This window comes from Mycotypha africana, assembly GCF_025528875.1.
Source record: "Mycotypha africana strain NRRL 2978 chromosome Unknown BDF20scaffold_5, whole genome shotgun sequence".
Lineage (NCBI taxonomy): Eukaryota > Fungi > Mucoromycota > Mucoromycetes > Mucorales > Mycotyphaceae > Mycotypha > Mycotypha africana.
The window spans coordinates 1,670,467-1,687,396 of record NW_026515729.1 but is presented as its reverse complement, the minus strand read 5'-3'; the positions used below and the strand labels follow the sequence as shown (position 1 = coordinate 1,687,396).

At 38.8% G+C, this 16,930-nt stretch overlaps 6 protein-coding genes across 6 annotated transcripts; 3 read left to right on the top strand and 3 right to left on the bottom strand.

Annotated features, from left to right (window-relative positions):
- Nucleotides 1-1,172: 1,172 nt before the first annotated feature.
- Nucleotides 1,173-1,519, top strand: BDF20DRAFT_870872 (uncharacterized protein; the record flags this gene model as incomplete). Its single annotated transcript, XM_053081075.1, has 1 exon — nucleotides 1,173-1,519. A coding segment is annotated over one exon (162 nt), but the record flags the coding sequence as incomplete, so codon positions are not given.
- A 630-nt stretch (nucleotides 1,520-2,149) lies between these two features.
- On the bottom strand, nucleotides 2,150-4,380 carry BDF20DRAFT_870868 (T-complex protein 1 subunit beta). The gene is made up of 7 exons (XM_053081074.1): nucleotides 4,314-4,380; nucleotides 4,165-4,230; nucleotides 4,036-4,101; nucleotides 3,453-3,954; nucleotides 3,280-3,357; nucleotides 2,358-3,207; nucleotides 2,150-2,287 (listed from the first exon to the last, which is right to left on the bottom strand). Exons 1-7 carry the CDS (start codon nucleotides 4,314-4,316, stop codon nucleotides 2,272-2,274), a joined length of 1,581 nt encoding a protein of 526 aa, XP_052936604.1. The 5' UTR covers nucleotides 4,317-4,380; the 3' UTR covers nucleotides 2,150-2,271.
- A 438-nt stretch (nucleotides 4,381-4,818) lies between these two features.
- BDF20DRAFT_870866 (uncharacterized protein) lies at nucleotides 4,819-5,277 on the bottom strand. The gene has a single exon (XM_053081073.1). The coding sequence runs from the start codon at nucleotides 5,264-5,266 to the stop codon at nucleotides 4,991-4,993; it is 276 nt and encodes a 91-aa protein (XP_052936603.1). The 5' UTR covers nucleotides 5,267-5,277; the 3' UTR covers nucleotides 4,819-4,990.
- An 81-nt stretch (nucleotides 5,278-5,358) lies between these two features.
- Nucleotides 5,359-7,543, top strand: BDF20DRAFT_940583 (uncharacterized protein; the record flags this gene model as incomplete). Its single annotated transcript, XM_053084785.1, has 6 exons — nucleotides 5,359-5,769; nucleotides 5,918-5,999; nucleotides 6,090-6,221; nucleotides 6,327-6,525; nucleotides 6,605-6,844; nucleotides 6,925-7,543. The coding sequence occupies 6 exons, from the start codon at nucleotides 5,359-5,361 to the stop codon at nucleotides 7,265-7,267; spliced, it is 1,407 nt and encodes a 468-aa protein (XP_052936602.1). The 3' UTR covers nucleotides 7,268-7,543.
- A 2,026-nt stretch (nucleotides 7,544-9,569) lies between these two features.
- BDF20DRAFT_523740 (cyclin-like protein) lies at nucleotides 9,570-12,104 on the top strand. Its single transcript, XM_053075660.1, has 3 exons — nucleotides 9,570-9,899; nucleotides 9,989-10,240; nucleotides 10,303-12,104. Exons 1-3 carry the CDS (start codon nucleotides 9,873-9,875, stop codon nucleotides 11,929-11,931), a joined length of 1,908 nt encoding a protein of 635 aa, XP_052936601.1. The 5' UTR covers nucleotides 9,570-9,872; the 3' UTR covers nucleotides 11,932-12,104.
- Nucleotides 12,087-15,641, bottom strand: BDF20DRAFT_940577 (uncharacterized protein; the record flags this gene model as incomplete). The annotated part of the gene is made up of 7 exons (XM_053084784.1): nucleotides 12,087-13,566; nucleotides 13,670-14,310; nucleotides 14,431-14,551; nucleotides 14,647-14,761; nucleotides 14,837-15,145; nucleotides 15,225-15,313; nucleotides 15,393-15,641. The coding sequence occupies 7 exons, from the start codon at nucleotides 15,639-15,641 to the stop codon at nucleotides 12,277-12,279; spliced, it is 2,814 nt and encodes a 937-aa protein (XP_052936600.1). The 3' UTR covers nucleotides 12,087-12,276.
- Between the last annotated feature and the right edge of the window lie 1,289 nt (nucleotides 15,642-16,930).

Below are 16,930 nucleotides of genomic sequence, written 5' to 3'. Positions count from 1 at the left end.
ACCTGTTCACAATGAAAATGAAAAGGGTTGGTCCTGATTTACTCAACTCACAATTCGATAACAATCTGGATAATTTCTGGTAAGCACGTCTGATAGTACAATTATCTAAAATGAGTTTCTCATAAATATGCTCAATTTATTTAAAGTGGGATGGTCTCTCCGATTTTTCAGTAAAGACAGCAATAGAGAACATTGAAAAAAAAAAGCCCCCAGAAAAAACCCGTTTGTAGAGAGAAAAGAAGGTTTTTGCCTTTATCACTATCGTCTCGCTTACATCTAGCAGAAACTTTGTAGATCATACTTCTTTTAGATCATTGTTTGTCACAAGGTTGAGTGATTAGAAGGAGACATCCATTGGAGCAGTAAGGATCCTAGAGCAACATCCAAGGGTGGGGGTTCTTTGACGTGGAATAGATAGTCTAGCTCATATAGTATGTAGCAGAGGATCAGCCATTGGTGTTCCCATCGACGTTTTATCGTAGGTTGTCTAGGCGGATGGTTAGGTAGCTGATTTAGAAGATACGAAAGGGGATCATCTATTTGCTATAGCCTTACCGGAAGCATGGTTCTCAATTTGTAAGTAATGAACTTTGTTAAACGTTGCTCGAAGCTCTCTACAATGGAGTTACTGTAAGAGGTACTCAATTCCTTTGCTGCCTCTGTAAGGCATTGACTATAACCCACGGTCAGCTTGTGTTTTACTTCGATAGTAGGGAACTTGGCCTTGAAGTCTGTATAATACTGCTTTATGTCCTCGGACAATGCTGTTTTTGTAAGTAACTTGCTTGCCCGTTACTAGTTGGCCTACTGAATACCAGAATTGCTGGCAGAATACATCAGGAATGAACCTGTCTTTGTTGGCTTCTTTACTGCCTTTGTTACTGTCTTCTTTGCTTTCTTGTTCCCTTGGCTTCTTTCTTGTCGTCTTTATAGTTGGTTCGAAAGGCAGAAAACGCAAACAGAAATTTGAAATCAAGAAAGAAAAGAAAAAAGCAAAGAAAAAGAAGAACGAAGACCCAGATAAAGACAATGCATGTTGTACCAAATGCAAACAAACAGGACATAAATCGATGCGTTCAGAAGTGGAAGGCTGATAAGTACTCGAATTCCCTAGAAGGGTACCACTGATTGTGTTTGGTGCTGGAATGTTTGGAAAAGATGTGGTCAAGTTGAAAGGGCAAAGATATGGTGTTGTCGGTAAACTTTTGGCAACTCTGAAGAAACGTGAAGCTGAAGGTCAATGGGTTGTTGTGACATCCTCTAAAACCTGCAGCCTCTGTTTCTATGATGATATGCAAATTGTTGATAATCCAGACTCAAGGGTACCGGCGTTCTTCATTGCAAGCAATGTCTAAAGCTATGGCAGAGAGACGTTAACGCCGCTATCAATACGATGACCATCTCTCGAGCAGTTTGGTATGGAGCCGGAAGACCCGACGTTTTCATGCCAGCGAAGAAGAAGAAATTATCGCCGTAATAAAAACGGTTTTCCTTACATTTTGAGGATTCAGATCATTACGGCTTTTTTTTTTTCGTTTCGCACTACTGACAAGTTTTTGAATTTGAATCATTGTTTGAACGGTTTATACTTTCGTCTACAACACAATTGCAACTCGTCTAAAGTAAGAATATTAATCGTCCAATTGTAATTTATCTAAAATATTAGTTAAAATACTGTAGTTATACGGTAAGCTGCATTAATATCTATTAGGGCCATTACTTAATAGTTGGGAGACTGGACTTTAGGGCGCAAACAAAGTAAGGCGGCGATCAAACTAAAATTATGGATTACCTAAGGTTTGTCGCGTTTCAGCTTGACAATTTTTATTTTTGAAAAAGGGGTCTCTCAGTCTGAAAACATACATTGTTATCTGCCGATTATATCATGTATTGTCACTGTGAAGCTGTTTCCATTTCAACAGATCAATTATGTTTCAAAGCTTCTCAAGAAATGCAATAAAAGGAGCTTTCACCTCTGTACCTTGTTTTAAAAAAGAGTGTATTTCAACTATTTTGCGTTTGAGATTCACGCCGTCAGTGTAATTAGTAAATTCTGAAGCTAGCAATCTTATAGACAGTTCATAGTCTGCTTATCAAACGGTTTTTACTGGCCGTATTGACGGCGCTCATTGTTAACGCATTAGAAAGATCTATTTCGAATAAAAAGTTTTATTGAAAGATATTGATTGAAGTATAAATACAAACTTCTGACAGTTTTTTTCTCCCTTTTTTGCTATACACAACCATAAACAGGTTATCTCTTAAATTGCCTTATCCTTGTCTTTGACTATACAGCAGATGTAAGAGGTCATCAGTTTGAAATTTCGATGATGCAAGAATTCCAAGCTTTCACTTACCGAGGGGCGCATCTGATAATGTTGTCCACTCTAAGAATCATTTCCGCAGCTTCAGAAGCAGACAAAAGGACTTGCTTTTTCAATTTAAATGATTCAGTAATACCTAGTTCCTTCACATCAGCTACTTGTCCATTTACCATATCTAAACCAGCTGTTGTCTTGTTTTCGTAATGAGCAGCTCTTAATTGTGATACCAACTCGGAAGAATCAAAGCCAGCATTATCTGCCAAAATAGTAGGCATTTGACGAAGTGCTTTAGAGAAAGCCTCTGCAGCAATAGCACGTTTACCCGCTGTCTTAGCAGCAACTTCATCTACAGCCTTAGACATCAACATCTCAGAGCAGCCACCACCAAGTACTGTACGGGGTTCGCGTACGGTTTGTGAAAGTACAGAAAGAGCATCATGAAGAGATCTTTCAGCTTCATCTAATAATTGTTGTGTAGCACCACGGAGCACGATCGTGCATGCTTCACCAGCAGCCACACCAGAGAATTTGATAAGCTTATCTTCGCCAATCATGATTTCTTCGATTAAATCACAGTGACCCAATTTAACAAGTTCAGGGTGATCGAATGTAGAGGCAATCTCACCACCTGTGACCAAAGCTAATCGTTCAACACCTTCAAAGTCGGCATGTTCAATGGAGGCGATACCAGCATCAGCAAGTAATTGTTCAGGCCAATTATAAATAAGTTGTCGATTGACGAAACAATTGATACCATGGGCTTTAATCTTATCCACCTTTTCCTTCATTTTGTTACGCTCGGCACGTTCGAGTTCAGCAAGCTTACCAGTTGCATCAACGCGAACACGAGCACCAAAAATCTTAATCTTATCTGTATCCATAGCTATTGTAACAGAAGAATAGGTGTTAACAATTCGGAATATCATATCACAGCTTCCTCTGATTATCAACTTACATGTATTAGCAATCAATATGTTGGCATTTTCAATACGTTTTGGGCAGTTAACACCGATCTTTTTATCCAAAATAAAACCTAATATAGAAATTGTTCCTTTAGACATACTATTGCAATTGCTGGATGTTTTCTTGCGTGTGTGTGCTTTTTTCTTTTTCTTTTTTTAAGCATACCTTCATCTAAATAAGAATCCATTAACTTTCCTCCTGGCTTTTTGATAATTTGTATATTTTCAAGATTTGTTGATCCCTTTAAACGAAGAACAGCATCTACGGCTAGTTCAGCAAAATAGTTTTTCTCTTGCGATAATACTTTGGAACTGAGGGTGGTTTTAGCGATATTGATCAAGTCCTGACGGAAAAGTTCTTTATCGGCACTGTGATCTACTGCACTATTTTCTAAAGTTTTGTACGCAGCTGCTGAAGCAAGGCGATAGCCTTCAATGATGGTTTGAGGGTGAATATGTTGATTGACTAAATACTCAGCTTCACGTAAAAGTTCGGCAGCCAAAACGCAAACAGATGTAGTACCGTCACCAACTTCATCGTCTTGCACTTTAGAGATGTTAACGAGGACTTTAGCAGCGGCGTTGTCTAAAGCAATGGATTTCAAGATGGTAGCACCGTCGTTGGTGACCAAGATCTCGCCAGTGCTGGCTGATTGAAGAATTTTGTCCTATGATTGATGAAGCAAGTGTTTTTCAGGAGTTGATCTTTAGAAAGCGTGTTTTCTATCTGATCTTGGTGTAAAATTTACCATGCCCTTAGGTCCTAGTGTACTCTTGACGAGATCACCTACTGCAATGGCACCAATAAATGACGACTAATGCAGTATATAAATCAGTATCACTTCTAGCTATCGCTAACATTCAAATGCCTATTTTACCAAACGAGCGTTTTCGGCCCTTTCTTCGGTTGCTTGATCTTGGAAAATATTGACAGGAGCTAAAGACTATTTTCGCGTTTTATAATTAACATAAGTATCGAAATAACTTAAAGAAACAGTGGGTAAAGGCTATTGATGCTTGATTTTACCATTTCGTGGACTAAAGTGAAAGTGCTATTGAATAAGAAAGAACTCTTTTTTTTTATGAAAAGAAACAAGGAGAAGAAAAATTTAAGGTCGGCGCTGAATTAGAAAAAAATTTCGAAGAAGTTCGCGCTTGCTGTCGATCTAAGCTTCACAAATCCTTCCTGGGAGGGCAAAAAAAGCAGTTAAGAAAGCATGTAAAGCGTTAGAAGTCTTGCTACGTAACTATATCCCCTTCTCTTAATCATCAGTAAGTTACATATAATGATGGTAGTAGACGTAAACTAGAAACCAAAAATGCAACCAATGGATAACGGCATTTGTACCTCTCGCCAGAGTACGGTGAACTAGCTTCAGCACAAATGCTGAAGTCCCCCTTACCGACTCGCAATGATGGTGCTCATGCACACTTGACTCATACTACGCAGCTATAAACTAGCATGTAGCCTTCTCAGTTGAGCTATTTTGTCTCATACAGAAATTTTATTGGCTAGTAGACTGACCTGATAGTGGGGATGTCAAAATTGGAACGGTTTAAATTATTTTTTTTTTTTCCTCATAACAGTGGCTGTAAATCTCGCATCATCTTTTTCTCCTTTTCTCGTCTCTATTTATTTTTATGCAAGAAAACGGCCAGAAATGCATTCAAACCTGACTAATCCACAGTACCAACAAATGCAGCTCATGCAACAACAACAGCGGTTAGCACAAATGATGCAACAAAAACAAGCAGGTGTAGGAGGACAAACCTCTTTGCCAACTTCACAAATGATACCCATCCAAATGCAACAACAACAACATCTTCAACGACGTCCGCCTCCACAACCAGGTCTGATCGATCCATTGGAGTATAGTCGTCAGCAACAGCTGATGCAGTTACAACAGCAGCAGCAGCAGCAGCAGCAGCAATTGCTACGACAAAATATACCACAACCAATGTCGTTGGTACCTCCACCATCGCAAATGCCATCAGCAGCTGCACCTGGAGCAATAGCAATGACAGCGGGAAGCGGAGGAGCATTGCCTTTAACACTTCAACCACAAGTGCCCATGCCATTGACTCCACAACAACAACAACAACCAGTGGCACAAGTAAGTCAGCTACAACAGCAACAGCAACCACAACCACCACCACAACAACAACCGACACAGCAGCAACACATGCTCCCATTCGCAACTGATACCCATGCCATTTTAGCAACAAATACTGTACAAAAGAAAAACATTCATCAATATATACATAGAGACAACCTTTATCAAGGAATGTTAAACTTACAACATAAAAGACATGTGGAATTGTCGCAAGAGAAAAAGAAAGAAATTGAAGTGGCTAGTTTGGAACGAAGAGCACGCGCACAACAGGGACCTACGGTTGTTTACGGACCAGGCTATCGAGGCTATGGAAATGGTACAACTGGTAATATAACCAAAATCAGATACCCCAGAGATAAAAGGCGACGCGTTGGTAAAAGAGAACCTTTCAGATTGTAAGTCGATGCTTATTTGTCCAAACAAATGTAAGAAATCGAGAACATCATTAAGTTAACAAACTGGTATTCTCTGATTTTAATATAGCTCGTTGGATACATTGAAGGAACAAGCAGAGAAGGAGGAAGTCTTAGTGCCCATTCGTATTGAGTTAGAGCATGAACATTACAAGTTACGTGATACTTTTACGTGGAATCTGAATGGTAAAAGGACCTAAATAGAAATCATCGTACAAGTTCTTTGGGTTAATCGACATACATACTTACTCTTTATATATGTATATGTGTTAATAGAATCCTCTATTACACCTGAACAATTCGCAGAAATCATCTGTGAGGACCTAAAATTACCGGCCAACATATTCGCGGACCAAATTGCTAAATCCATCAAAGAGCAATTAGACGATTTTAATTTAAATGCCTCCAGTATGATTAAAGATGATACTACGACTGATGAATGGGATCACTCGAGACAAAGTAGCAGTATGGGGCTAGAGAAGGGTGAAGGGAGCAACGCGCCGTCAGAAATAGCTACTGAGGACAATACTAAACAGCCACAGCAGCCTCAGCAACAAGAATTGGAATTGAGAACCGTTATAAAATTAGATATCACAGTAGGCAACTGGGAGCTTATTGACCAGTTTGAATGGGATATTGTTTGCCCTCGTAACTCGCCTGAAGAGTTCGCTAATAAGCTTGTAGAAGAACTAGGCTTAGGTGGGGAATTTAGGTAAGAAACATTCCATTTCTGTCGATAAAGGGGGTCTTTCTTGCTTATCAAAGACGCGGTGTATCTTTTCATTGTTCAGGACGGCCATCGCTCATTCTATAAGAGAACAGATTCATGTTTATATAAAATCATTGTTACTCGTTGGATTCGAATTCAACAGCTCATGTCCTATCGATGACGAATTGCGACATACCTTCTTACCTTACCTACGACATATTATTCGTAGAAATAATTTGATTGAAAGGTTCACACCTTCGATGATTGAGTTAACCGATGCTGCTATTGACAGAATGGAAAAAGATAGAATGAGAGAAGCAAGGTAAGCGGGGCTACTTTCATTGTACTGTACGACTGCATAGAGATAGAAAAATTTTTGACACAATGCTCATAATGTTATAGACGAAAGAGAAGAGGTATTCCTAGAGCTAGAAGAGGTGTCTTGTTACCTGACAGAGAACCTCAAAAGACACATCGAACTGGTTTTGCGACATCGTTAGAACAAGGTTTAACAGACGAGCAATATCTCCTGAATGCAAATGAAAGTGGTACTGGACATCATAAAAGAAGTGCGGCCTTAAAGGCTAGAATGAATATTGCTGCAGAGGCTGCCAACACAGGTGATGATTTTATAGACAACAGTAGCGCAAATACGCAAGGCTATATATCCTTTAGTCATGGAAACAGAGGCAGCAATGCGGCTGTTCAATTGAATAGGATGTATCATCATCAACAAATACGCTGAAGTATTCAAATACGAGTAACTTGTATTCCCTAAAATAAACTTTTAAAGAAACAATCATCACCAAATAGAGTAAAATGACAAGAATTCCTAATTACACAAAGCTCGTCTTATTTTTTTATCATATCTTTCTTTTGCTTCTTTTATTTTCTTTCCAACGAATTGCTTTAAAACTGTAGCGCTTGGATAAGCCAGTTCAATCAGATAAACCCACACACCCAACTTTCTTAACCTCCTCTTTAGTTGAAATCAGCAAACTGGAATCGTCAAACTTGACTCATCTTGATTCAGCAACTCTTTGTAGTCCTGATGATCCTGTTATACTTTACGTTCATTGTACATTGTCGAAACCAGACCCTCAAATAAAAATTCGAAGAGCAACGACTCCAAGCGGTATACCGCCTGTCATTTTAGGTATTTTCTCGACTATAAACCTGAAAAAAAAAAAAAAAAATTGGTTCAGCTTACCGAATAATTTTATTTTTTTTCAATCCAGTTACAGGAATCAAAAAGGCTGGAAGACCACTGAAAATATTTGATGAGAGGCCCAATACAACTGTCCATATTATTGTATTGGATCTTCGCGGCGGATCCGACGCAAATATACCCGTTATTCAAAACTCAAAGTTTAAAAAAATGCCAGAAGAAATATGGAACAACGTGCAAAAAGTACGAATTGCATTTAAACCAAATCAAAAAACTGACAATCCTATCTTAGCAGTACCTTCCAATTCAGTTGACATATACACCAATATATTACCTAACCAGCCACCCACTATGGCACAAGCTCAGCATGTACAACCAATACAGTCAGCATCACTATTGCCTTTACAAACGCTCACATCGTCCCCGCTAATAACACCACAAGCATTAGTAGGTCCCTATCCCACTCATCCTTATCATTATCAGCCGGGTATTTTCAACAATAACAGTAGTGCGAATAACATAAATCCATTACTCTTCAATAATCCTTCCAACTATCTGAATGTCATGGCAGCTGCCCAGTCCATATTGAACAACGCTGCAGCTTACTATAATTCCATGCTGATACCAACTACTGTAACTCAGCAACAAGCTCAACACCAGCGCATACTCTCACCTCAACCGACGCCAAACACACATCAGCAACTTTTATTATCACCGATGTTACAACCAACAACGCAAACACATCAGATATCACCGTACCATTCACCTCAGGTCACTCATAAACAAATTAAAAGAAAGCCTGTTCAGTTACAGCAACAGCAACCACACCCGCCTCAAATTCTAAGTACACAAATTGATCAACGGCTAAATCGTAAGAAAAACGGACAATACAATGATGGTCTGCACTCTGATCAGAAGAATCAATTTCCTGGGCCCTATCCTTACCAACATGATACCTCGCTGGATAGAAGGATATTGCAGCAGTCTACAAACAAGCCACCGCACAACGGTCCTCCTTCCTCTTTTGATCTTGAACACCTTCAACGACAGCTTCAACAACAGCATATCACGAGAACGGCAAAGAAAAGAGTTCGCTTTGTGGAGCATCCAACGACTTATGTATACGAACAGGAAGAAAGTGAAGACGACAATTACGGAGAAGCCGTTGATGATAACAACGATAGTGAAAATGACAATCACGATATGTATTATTATGATAATCAACATGATGGAGAAGAAGAAGAAGCGTTTGAGTATGAGTACCCGCCATATTACAATAGCAAAGAATATGATTACAATTTGCCTTACAATGATGAAATGCTGTACACAACCACGGATCGAGATAGGCCTGTAAATTTGCAACAGCAGCAACAACAGATGCGGATACGCGATGATTACTCCAATGCATCCAACTATACCAATACACATGACTATACAAACGATTCTGAAGCTATATCACGTTCTACGAATGATGCTGATTATCAGACGCAGCCTTTGTTCAACAATAAAGGCCAAGGTCGCAACGTTGGAGCTATCTATAAAAAGGCCCCTTTCTGGAAACGGAAAAATACGTGAATCGTGGAATAGACACTATTTTAAATGGAATAAAAAGGCTGGCTAATCTACCTGGCTACCTCTAGCATAAATGAATAGCCATGATTCATCATATACCTTGAATCACGTAAATTGACGCGTCAGAAAGATAATCACGTCTTTTCTAAGATATCGCCAGTTTCCCTGCACTTTTCCCCGACAATCAAATTTTTTGTACTTCTGAACACAAACGTACCTTTTCCTCTTCTTTTTTGTTAATGCAAATTGATTGAGATAAAAGGTTATATTCGACAACTTGTTAACAACAAATTAGCCTTGCTCTCTTTCTATTTTGCTCTTTTACCGCTTTCCCGCATTTTTGTATATCATTATTTGTTGCTTCTGGAAATTGTGAAAGGGTCAACATACAATTCTGGACGAGAAATAAATAATATATAGATGAGATATTATAAAGTAAATGATATTCACAACAGAACAAAAAAAAGGTGGAGTAATACTAACATTCAAGTCGCAATAGAGGAATGCTGAAGATGGGCAACCTGACAATGCTGAATCTGACACCCGTTACAGGTCAGCCGTTGCTACATCTCATAGTGACAGGCACAGCAATAGAGCAACATTGAAGGACATGAATTGTCCACCTGATCAGCAAATGGTAATCCTCCTCTCTAACTCTCAACACAGTTCGCTTACTTGAAGTACTTGTTTGTTGACCATTATCCCTCTTCTTACCAACTATTTTAGTTAAATGAATCGAACAAGAAAAGAAATGGTGTCCTGAGCCACAATTATATCGGTAAAGAAAACATCCCTCCGTCGAATGTTTCGCAAATGTATCGATCCATGCATATCAGTGATGATGCTATCGCCCCTCCAGCCGCCACTGAAACCTTCTCAAGTGTTCAGACGGCTGCAGATAAGGAAAACATTATTCAAGCAGCCTCTTCCTTGTCTTTGGGAACAGCAGACAATGTATATGAACAATCTAACGCAGAGGTAATACTTGTTTTTGTTTCGATCTATAAGCATCATCTTATGCTAACATATTTCTGACGTAGCTGGTAGATTTATCCTCTGCTTCTACATCAAAAACGTCCAGTGTCAACTATAATAATCAAGGCCGATTAACAAAGTTATCATCCAGATCATCATCATCAATTTTAGCAGCAGAAGAGAAGCAGCCACTACAATATACTAATAATGCCGGCATTCATACCAACAATCATACGGATGTGGGCATTGAACTCAAAGAACAGCAATCACATCAACATAAACAATATCTGCAAAACAACCCTGTGAAGTTCGCTGAGGACGCAACAGAAGAGGAAAAGCGAGGCATTACTGAATTTTTCAAAGATAACGCAGAACGTTACCCAGCTCTTTTAGAAGATACCATGGATCCTGTCCCTGTCTTACCTATCCTTGTTCCTGAACGCATGAAAATTCGTTTCGTTTTAGACAAGAAAACACAAAAGGTAATGACTGTGAAAGACCTTCCTTGCGATACAACCGATCCAACACGCTATGTCAGCATGAAGGATTTGACACCCGCCTCAGCTTTTCACCCTACTGCTGCTGCTTATAAAGATAATCTTTCCACAGCTACAGCAGATCAACAAAGTGCGTTTAGCAGTTTTCTCATGAGACATGGTCCATCTTACTTTAAGAAGCATCCTGAACAATCTGAATATACCTCGAGTCACAATAACTCAAGATTGCGTAATTCAAACAATGATGAAATATTTGATCCTCATGTTGCTCCTCTTCGGTTCAAGGCCAATCAACAAACAATAGATGCCGACCGTAAGCAAACAGAGCAAGCTCAACGTAAAATGGACTGGGTTAGGAAATCAATGCGCTCCACCTCTGCCTCCTTTACCGATGAACAACAGAAAGACCCTATGATGGTCGCTGAATATGCTGACGAAATATATGAGCATCTCTACGATACTGAAGTGAAGATGCTCCCCGATGCCAATTATCTCAATGTGCAGTCTCCTGAATTCTCTTGGGGTATGCGCTCTATTCTTATTGATTGGGTTATTGAAATTCACTTTTTATTCGGTTTAATGCCTGAAACGTTGTTTCTGGCCGTGAATATCATCGATCGCTTCCTCTCCGTACGACAAATTGCCCTTGGTAAAATGCAATTAGTTGGCCTTACTGCTCTCTTTATCGCTTCTAAATTCGAAGAATTGGCTTCTCCGTTGATAAATGACTACCTGCATATGACAGATAATAACTATAACGAATCACAAATGAAGGAAGCTGAACGGTTCATTCTGGATGCTTTAGATTTTAGACTTTTATACCCTCACCCTCTCAATTTTATTCGTCGTATCTGTTCCAGAGATGATTTCAACGATATCAATGTTCGCACATTGGCCAAGTATTTTGCAGAAATCAGTTGCTTGGATGAAAAGTTGATTGCCGTTCGACCCTCGAAAATTGCGGCAGCATCTGTGTGGCTGGCAAACAAGATGTTAGCGTATGAGAAATGGAAGGGCACCTATCGCGCTCACAGTGGGTACGCGACATCCGAATTGAAAGAAATTGTTGAAATAATGTTGGATTATTTGGCGCGTTCCGATAAACATCCTGCTTTCTTCAATAAATGGAAACAAGAAAACGTCTCGAAAGCTTCACTATTTGTAAAGGAATGGTTAAGGAAATACTATAAGAATTAGAAGTCTTTTCACATAGCTCACTGCCAATCTATTATTTATTACTTGTGCCTACTACTTATAGCCTCATATCATTTAAATTATTTCTCCTCATCACCTCTCAATAAATCATACTACATATCTCATCATATCACATATCACTTTCCATTAAAAAAATAAAACAGACCAATTTCATACATGCATAAGACATTCGTCGTATGTAACAGCAAATAAGCAGCTCATATAGCAAATGACAAAGCTTTTTTAAAATCAATGCCAATGTTCTATCGAGATCAAAAAAGGAAAAGAAAATACATGCAACAAGCGATATGTCGTCTCATCTACCTCGTTCGTCGTATAACTATATTATCAAAATTTGGATATTCGCTTTCGGCTTTTGATAGAAGGGAGTCCGTCAAATGGAGTACTACTTCCACTACTACTGCTGCCACTATAATGTCGACTCGTATGAGTACTTAGATTAGACTGAACCATAGAAACGTCTCCCACTTTTTGTCCATGAGTAAGTTGTTCTTCTTCTTGGGTTAAAGTCAGATCATCGACTGATGAAGCGCAGCCACTATGAAGGGGAGCTATTTGAGAGTCAGAATCGCTCTGACTGTTACCATAAATAGCGTTAGGATTGAATTTACCATCATCCGGTTGATGATGATTCAGTTTTTCTGACAACATTGTATAATAATAACTCTTCTGACACCCTGGACACCCTTCTACAATGATACTGCTAACGAAATCACTATTGCTGTTCTCTCCGCGTCTGCGTTTCTGTACATGTCTCCTTGATAACGAGGACGCTGTTGAGACAAGAATCCCATGTTTTCCACAGCCCAGTTGATAACCAATGAAGAACATCCAATAAACATTCATATTTAAAATAAGTGTGGGCCAGATACCGCCATAAAATGAAGCGAGCGCCATCAATTCACTAGCTCTCCATAACCAATAGAGAAGTGGTAATCCTTTCGATAAAGGCATTTCATTCCAGGGACGTCGACAACGGCGCGGGGTACGATTTGCCAATCTTCTGTTAGTGCTGGTTAAGGATGTTGTAGTTGTTTCATCTACTAAATATTCCTGTTGGAGGCTGTCCCCAGCGGCAGTAACAGTATTCGTAGCATTCGCATCAAAAACTGGTTCTTGTTGTCGAAGCAAAGTAGCACCAGGGCATTGATAATCGACGACCCCTGTTTCGCGCCATGCTAGGATAAGAAAAAACACCAAGACATCAAACACCACTTGTTCGGCAGCTAACATCCAGGTATCACCTATGGGAATCCATTCTTGACCAAACATCATGCCCCATAAATAAAATGTACCATAACGCTCTTCTTCACTATCTCCGGAAGGAATGAATTTAGCACGGAACCAAGGCAAAGTTAAGAGAGCAAGAAGATAAATAAGAGTGGCATGCCAAACGATAGGCTGCTCACAAGCAAAATTAACAAAACGTAAAGACCATATGAGGATGGTTTTTTTGAGATTTGAGTAAAAGGATGGAATAGGAAGTAGTTCAATTGCATGAATGCGTAATAGCAACTGGTGCTGCTGCTTCGTGGGTGCTGAGGGTATCGTAAATAGCTTGGGTATCAATAATAAGAGGAACATTTTGAAGATTGCGAAGAAAGTAATACATTGCAGCTATAATAATGGTAAAGCAGCATTTTTTTGTTCAGTACACAAGTACAACATCCATATAAACGTACCATAACAGATCCGTGAGCATTATTATTGAATTTTTTACCACAGTAATCATTTTTGACTTAATGATGAATTCACCAGAACCACCTTTAATCTTTACCCGATGACCGTCTAACCTAAATATTGTTTCAGAAATGGATGGTGGCAACTGCTGTCCCTCTCTTGGTAACGCTGTCACCTGAATTCTCAATTGATGTGTCTTTTTGTCTGATAGATTGGCTGGGTTCCATGGTACGGTCCAGAGATTGTCACCTGCATATACTGCCTCTTTGTCATGCGGTTCATCATTAATAAAGACCTGCACCTTCAATTCTTCTGGAGGCTGTATACTGAATACTAAGAATCGAATATTTGTGCTGGCACGGATTCGCTCTAACGGTTCTTTAGAAGGAATGGCGAAGCGAGCATCTTTAGGATTAGTGACTAAAATTGAAGGTTGGTGAGGTTGTACAAGTTGAGGCCAGATGATATTGTTGGAAGTATCATCGAAAGGTTGAACAAGGCCTATTGCGTTGACAGGGCCCTTTTTTGGTATCTTATCTAGGGGTAATTGTAAGTCAACGAAAGAGATCAGGTCATGATCAATGGCGACAATTCTGTATAGTGCATGTTCTTTTAGATCACCCAGCTCTAGCTCAAGTGATTTTGAAATAGGATCATAGGACTTGAGAACATCACCAATACCTATATCATAACAATTAGTTCGTTATTATGTTAAAAAGGAAAAGTCCCAGTTTGTTAGTATGGAACGAAGAGGGAGTGCACGACCAAGAATAAGTTTTTTTTATGAGAAAAAGTTGTTACCTGCTATTAACTTATGTAAGTGACCACAAAAGTAAACACTATAATGATAAGCTAGATCCTTAAACGTTTTGCCTGTTTTGGAAGTACCAAAGACCATTGTTGTTGTAGGGTAGTGTGAAAACTGTACAGGTGAGAATGAAGATGAATAAATATTAGAACGCCAAATGACAATCAACAAAGCATTCATATACTGTGAGGACTTGGACTATCATTTACCAAAAATGTATGATTAAAATGTTTTTTTGATATCAATGCCCTTTCAAGCTGATCCATTGTTTTTGATGTTAGATAACCAAAAAAGTTCAATGGCCTCGAAGGTCCTTTTTTGGGACTAAACCATAACCAAAGATATTGAGATAAATAGCTGATTGTTGACGTTAGTAGAATAGTATCAGCAATGGCTTACCAGGCATCGATTGCTACAAATTGGTAATTCCCCATAGGTTGATTGACTTGCCAAGAGTATATTCCTTTGCCTTGCTCCACTAAGCCAGCACTTTTACCATGTGTTCTATAGTAGTTAATACGGGACTTCCACGACGGTAAATCGAAACAATCATGATTGCCGCGGATATCGTACCATCCCATGTCTTCAGGTACTTTTTCTTGAATGGCTTTTTGATAGACTTTCCATTCATCCAAATATTGTTGAGAAGTGATGCGTTTGCTGTCTTTGGCATCTGTGAGATCACCCGTGACAACCACGAATTTTGGTCTACCAAACATGTATCCAAGGACAAATGTCAATGAAACGTGGGTGTATATATCAAAATCACAATCGGGGAATTAGTTACCTGACTACGGGTAAAATAGATTGTATAAAATGCAAAAAATGATAGGTGTGTCCTTTAGGTCTGAACCGAGATAGATGTAAATCTGTAACCTACATACATATTGGCCAGTGTATCAATCCGGTGTTAGTTTTCATCAAGAAGAAACTTTCAGTTCGTCCCTCTTCTTACATGTATGAAATAGAATAAATTATTAGGCTCTGTTCCAAGTGTTATCGAGTCGTTTCTATCACTATTAGCATAAATGTCTGCTATTGGTTGCTGCTGCTGCTGCTGCTGTAGAAGTCGTTTCTTTGCTGAGATCCAGTTACTGTATTCTTCAGGCCGTAATTCTTTTGTCGAAGATAAATATAATTTACATGCTCGCAATGAGCACAGTATGATGATAACCAGCCAAATCACACCAGTTTTATTCAACATATTATAATGCGTTTCGATAATGAAAGCATGTAAAATAAGAAGGTACAGAAATATAGAATAGAAAAGAAGAAAAGGAAGAAAAAGGCTTGGACTTGCTGGCTTGCTCCTTATTATTCTTTTTCTTTAGTTGTCGGATCACTCGGGCGATAATATATCGACTATTCGAGCTCTTTATTTATATATAAAATATAAAAAAAAATGACCGGATGTAGACTTGTTATGAATTTTTATTGTGTGTGATAATGATAGGAAAGCTATTACAGAAAGTTAATATGGAACGAAAGAATGGTGTCATCAACAACAACAATAACTCGATAAAATGAATAACTTCATTTATATCAATTTGAAACGAAACAGCTTACATTTATAATCGTTTGAGCTTAGACTTTTGAGTTTATCCTTTCAGCAACAGGGTGTACAGTCATTTCTTCAAAAGGCAAAGCCGCAGTTTTGAATTTGATGTTATGCAAAAGAGGCATGTGTGTCCGAGATTAATTGATCCAATAAATGGGTAATGAGAGTATTAACATTGCACTGGCGCAAACTTACTCTTTACGCTTCAAAGACGATAAGAGCTCACTGAAGCAGTACGTTTAATACAAAAAATTGCGCAGGAGACGATTAAAAGTATAGAAATAAAAATTAACTTAATCAAATGTTCAAAAGTCTTTTCTTTGTTAAAATTGATTGACGCGCAATATAGACGGCATATCTACATATGGCTTGACCTCCACGTCTGTACAGCTTTGGCTTGTAATTTTAGTTGCGTTGAGTACACACTCACGATGCTTACAATGCTCATATAATGCACAAACTTTATTGGCGTTTCTGAGTGAAGATGCCCATGTTGGAGAATGTGGAAGTGTCTTGTTGTCAAATAGGCCTCTGTAAAGCCCTTCGTGTGTCAATAATCACAAGCACCTAGTAAGAATACAACAATCAAAGCAATTATCTGCATCACGTTGATTACCTCTTTTGAATCAGTAAAACTCGATTCTTGATAATACGTCGACTCTGGGTCTCGGATGACAGTTTAACAGTAGTATTAACCTCCTAAAAGGTATTGCTTTGCCTTTGATACTTCAAATTTTGAATGTTTCTTTATACTTATCCGATGAGCCAGAAAAAGTTTTCCTTTCCAAGGCGATGCAACTTATTGAGACATGAAAGGAGTGCAAATTAGATAGGTGTAATCTGATCTGACATCAAGATATCGAAATATGAAAGTTGTTAGCTAATACTGTATTTTTAGTCAGTCGTTCCGAGGAATTAAATCAACTTCAAATTGT